Source organism: Myotis brandtii, unplaced genomic scaffold, assembly GCF_000412655.1.
Source record: "Myotis brandtii unplaced genomic scaffold, ASM41265v1 scaffold3343, whole genome shotgun sequence".
Lineage (NCBI taxonomy): Eukaryota > Metazoa > Chordata > Mammalia > Chiroptera > Vespertilionidae > Myotis > Myotis brandtii.
The window spans coordinates 16,411-21,477 of record NW_005362893.1 but is presented as its reverse complement, the minus strand read 5'-3'; the positions used below and the strand labels follow the sequence as shown (position 1 = coordinate 21,477).

General features: G+C 52.6%; 1 protein-coding gene and 1 long non-coding RNA gene across 2 annotated transcripts; one reads left to right on the top strand and one right to left on the bottom strand.

Annotated features, from left to right (window-relative positions):
- Positions 1–231: 231 nt before the first annotated feature.
- On the bottom strand, positions 232–4,444 carry LOC106726950. Its single transcript, XR_001363096.1, has 3 exons — positions 4,434–4,444; positions 998–1,004; positions 232–312 (listed from the first exon to the last, which is right to left on the bottom strand). It is a non-coding gene; the product is annotated as an uncharacterized LOC106726950 (long non-coding RNA).
- Positions 2,182–3,490, top strand: LOC102246967 (mesoderm induction early response protein 3-like). Its single transcript, XM_014543808.1, is given in 2 exon segments — positions 2,182–2,807; positions 2,809–3,490. Coding segments are annotated over 2 exon segments (876 nt in total). The 5' UTR covers positions 2,182–2,378; the 3' UTR covers positions 3,256–3,490.
- Positions 4,445–5,067: the final 623 nt, after the last annotated feature.

Genomic DNA, 5,067 nt, shown 5'->3' with positions numbered 1-5,067 from the left:
TCAGCTCTCGGGCCAGAACCACCCCTGGGCATGTCACCGGCGGGCGCTCTTGTCTGTCCAGCCTACCCCCCTCCTCCACTTTGCCCTCCAGGGCGGGGCCCAGCGCAGGGTCTGGGGCCTACAGCAAGGAGGCCAGGGACGCACACTGAGAAATGAGTGAGGGGCAGGAGGGGGACCCGCGCTGGGCTGGGGAGAAAGCTGTGTTGGGGCAAGGGTCTGCTGCTCACCCACAGCCATCATGCCACCATCTTCCTTTTGAAGGCCGACCCCAGAGCCTTCCATCACGTCCCGAGGGGCTCGCATCGCTGGTCCCTGAAACGAGACACCACGTTCTGAGTTGAGACGCCTGAGCGATGGCCTTGATTTTTTGCCCCCTCTGTCCCCGCTCCACCTTCCACCACTCACCGAGTCCCATCACCAGCTCTGATCCAAGCTGGCTACTGTGCTGGGTGGTGCTCGCTCCGCCACCCCATGTGAGGCCCATGAGGGCGCCCCCTCATACCCTCCAGCCCCAGCCTTCAGGGGACGACAGCGTCAGTTGACATCTTACCTGCAGCTTCCTGAGACATGGTTCCAGACCTGTTGCAAGACCCCAACCCACAGAGATTGCGTGAGATGCTACATGTTTATTTTTAAACCACTACGTTTGGGGCAACCTGTTATGCAGCAGCAGCTGACCGATACACCTGCTTTGAATAGTGCAAGCTAGCTATTACTGCTGCTTTTTTTTTTAGTGGAAGAGAGAGGGAGAGACAGAAACATCAGTGATGAGAGAGAACCACTGATCGGGCTGCCTCCTGCACAGACCCTGACCAGAACCCCGGCCAGGGAGAAGCCTGCAACCTATGTGCCCTTGACTGGAATTGAACCCAGGGCCTTTCAGTCCACAGGCTGATGCTCTCTCCACTGAGCCAAACTGGTGAGGGCTCACCCTGACCAGAACCCCGGCCAGGGAGAAGCCTGCAACCAAGGTATGTGCCCTTGACTGGAATTGAACCCAGGGCCTTTCAGTCCACAGGCTGATGCTCTCTCCACTGAGCCAAACTGGCGAGGGCTCAATATTTTTTCTGATATACCTCCTCAGGCAAGGGAATCAAACGAAAAAATAAACAAATGGGACTACATCAAACTAAAAGGTTTCTGCACAGCAAAAGAAACCATCAACAAAATGAAAAGACAGCTGTGGCTAAGCGTTGACCTATGAACCAGGAGGTTCCCAGTCAGGGCATATGCCCAGGTTGGGGTTCAATCCCCAGTAGAGGACATGCAGGAGGCAGCCAATGATTCTCTCTCATCATTGATGTTTTTCTCTCTCTCCTCCCTTCCTCTCTGAAATCAATAAAAATCTATTTTTAAGAAAAAAAATAAATTATTTTCTTTTAAAATTACTTCTAGGGACAGAAAGAGAGGGGGGCGAGGGAGAAACATTGAACCTATTGAGCTTGAACCCGAAACCAGGGCATGTGCCCAAACAGGGAACCGAACCTGCGACCCTCCTTGACCCCTCGGCATCCAGGCCCGCTCTGGTATCCCTGAGCCACATCCGCCCGGGCCGGGTCTGTGTGTCTGGGTCCTTCAAACCCTTCAGACACGTGCTAAGCAGCTCATCCGCCAACACGCCCCATGCGGCCCCAGGCGTTTCTCTCCCAGAAACCACGTGTGAGCGGATTATGAAAAATGGATCAACCCTGGTCTCTAACCAATCACAGGGCGGGGCGGGAACAGGAAGTGATGCCTGGAGCGGGTATATAAACAGGTGGGTGTCAGCGCCTGGCACAGAGTTCGCCAGTCCGAGTTGCAGGAGCTGCGGGTGTGGGCAATGCGGAGGCTTTGAGTGGGGTGAGGGCTTCCGAGACCCGGGGTTTGGAAGGGAGTGAGGACCGATGCATGGATGGATGGATGGATGGATGGATGGATAGGTGGGTGGGTGGATGGATGGTTGGACGGACGGATGGATGCATGGAGGTTGATCTCTAAAGACCCGGGTGTGTGCGCTGTGGATCATTTCTGAGATCGTGTGGAAACCAGGGGTCCCCCTGGTCCCCCTTCACGCACAGGGCGTGGTTTCTGTTTTAAACCAGCGCTCTTCAGTCTAGGCCACTGTCCGAATTTTGACCGGATTCTATTTTATTTTGGGGGGTGCGATGGGGGTGCATCTTAGGGAGCCTTGCAGTGCCTCCCCTGCCCCTCAGACCCGGTTGTGACGACCATCAGTCCGTTCCCCGTGCCTAGGAGTGTGTTTGTCATTCACTTTGTACTGTAGACTCTACATCGAAGGGGAATCTTGGGGTAACTTGTCTGTCTGAGGGAGAGAGAGAGAGAGAGAGAGAGAGAGAGAGAGAGAGAGAGAGAATGAAAGAACCCTTGAAGAAGAGGAGATGATGGATGAGGGTAAAAACTTCAGCTCTGAAATTAAAGACTTAGAAAAGGAAGGAGGCATGCCTCTGGAAGACCTGCTGGCCTTCTACGGCTCTGAGCCCGTGCTGCCCGCCGCGGTGGAGCCCAGTTCCCACAGCTCCCCAAGTGAACTTGCAGATGAGCTGCCAGACATGACACTGGACAAGGAGGAAATAGCAAAAGACCTGCTGTCAGGTTATGAGGAGGAGTCGCCGCCTTCCGCAGACAACCTGATGCCGTCTCTGGCTTCCCACGAGGCTTCCGACTTCTTCCCGAGGCCTTTGCGCTCAAATACTACTTGTGAAGGAGATAAAGAATCAGAGATTGAAGATGTTGAAACAGACAGTGGTAACTCACCTGAAGATTTGAGGAAGGAAATAAGGATCGGTTTACAATATCAGGCCGAGATCCCCCCCTTATCTTGGAGAGTATGATGATGATGATGATGAGAAAGCATCTGAAGATGGAGACCAGCTCCTTTGGCGTCCTGGTGTGGTTGCAGAGAGCAAAGTGAAGGAGTACCTTGTCGAGGCCGCATTCAGAACTGGAAATGAGAAAACGGTGGATGGGGTTTCGGCCGGAGCACTCACCAGGGACAATGAGCAGGCATTATATGAGCTGCTCAGGTGCGACCATAACATCAAGGAGGCGCTCCAGAGGTATTGCCACAGAGGAAAGGCATCTCAGGAGGGAATGACTGCGTGGACAGAAGAAGAAATCCGGAGCTTTGAACATGCACTCATGATCTTTGGAAAAGACTTTTATCGTATACAGAAGAACTGGGTGAAGACCAGAACGGTGGCGGAGTGTGTGGCGTTCTACTACATGAGGAAGATGTGGAAGAAGTCTGGGCGCTAGGACTACTTCGACTACTTTGCACAGCAGACGCAGTTCGGGAAGAATCGCTACAACCACCACCCCAGAGTGACGGACTACATGGACCATCTGGTGGATGAGACAGAAGCTCTGGGGGAGGGGGGGCAGTCAGTTCTCCCGGCTTAACCACCACCCGCCCTGACCCTGTTCCCTATTGGCCCCATACTCTGTCAGTCTTGCTAGTTGTTTCAATAAATATTTCACGATCCAACCCTTATCCCTTGTTTGTCCTCTGTTGTCCTTTATTTCCTTGTAAAATAGGGAGGTCCCAGAAGAGTGGCCAGATTCCCTACAGAATACCCAGTGCAATGTGGATGTCAGATACACCACATTTTTTATTTTCTAAAAAGAAATATATATATTTGTATTGATTTCAGAGGGGAAGGCAGAAGGAACAGAGAGATGGACACATCATTGATGAGAGAGAATCATGGATCTGCTGCCTCCTGCACGCCCCCTACGGGGGTTGGAGACTGCAACCCGCACATGTGCCCTTGAATGGAATTGAACGTGGGACCCTTCGGTCCATAGGCTAAAGCTCTATCCACTGAGCCAAACCATCCAGGGCCACAGCATTTTTAGATGTGTGTGTGTTCTGAATTATTCCTTTATTTGATATTTGCATTTCACTGAGCATCGTTTTTTTTTGAGAGAGAGAGAGAGAGAGAGTTAGAGAGAGAGAGAGAGATGGTGGTTGCTCCCTGTAGCACGTGGACTGAGGATTGAACCTGCCACCCAGGCTTGTACCCTGACTGAATATGGAACCGGCAATTTGCTGCACCACAAGATGATGCTCAACCAACGGAGCCTCTCCCTCACCCGGGCTTGGTGGACACACCCAGAGATAAGGGTTTGCTTGTTGTGGTGTGTGGCTTCCCATGGGGTTCTTGTGTTTGGCTGACTCTGCTGGGTCAGAGCTCTCTGGTTGCCCAGTGTGGTAACCATTGTGGCTACTCCGTGGTGACTCCAGGTCTGCAAAGTCTCTTTGAAATCAGTGAATCCACTTCAGTGGCTGGAACACCCACCTGGACGCCCAGCACACACGGGATGGACCCTGCTGTGGGTCTGTGAGGTCTGCTGGTCACCACCGTGGTCTCCACACCGGGACATTGTCCTGGGGGGGAGAGTTAGGACTCAGGAGGAGGGTGAGTGGGGACCACTTCTCCAGCAGTGGCCCCCGACCACATGCATCCACATAGCTGGGCAACTTGTTGGCAATGAAAACCTACTGAAGCAGCCCTGTTGGTTTACTCAGTAGTTAGAGCCTCAAACCGAAGTGTCCCCAGTTCACTTCCTAGTCAAGGGCACGTACCTCGGTTGCAGGTACAATCTCTGCCCCGGTTGGGGCACAGGGAGGAGGCAACCAATCCATGTGTCTCTCTCATGTCAATTTTTCTCCCCCCCCCTTCCACTCTCTCTAAAAATCAATGGGGTCCTGGCTGGTTTGTCTCACTGGATAGAGCATGGCCTGCAGATAGAAGGGTCCAGGGTTTAATTCCACTCAAGGGCATATGCCCAGGTTGTGGGCTCCATCCCCAGCAGGGACCGTGCCAGAGGCAACCAATCCATGATTCTCTCAGCATTGATGCTTCTATCCCTCTCTCCTTCTCCTTCCTCACTGTAATCAATAAATCTATAGTAAAAAAAACAAAAGTCAATGGAAAATATATCCTCAGGTGAGCATTTGGAAAAAAATTAAAAATGAAACCTACGGAAGCAGAGACTCTGGGCATGGTCCCTGCACGCTAGTGCCCTGAGCCCCCCAGGTGGTGGTAATACTGTGATTCTTCAACA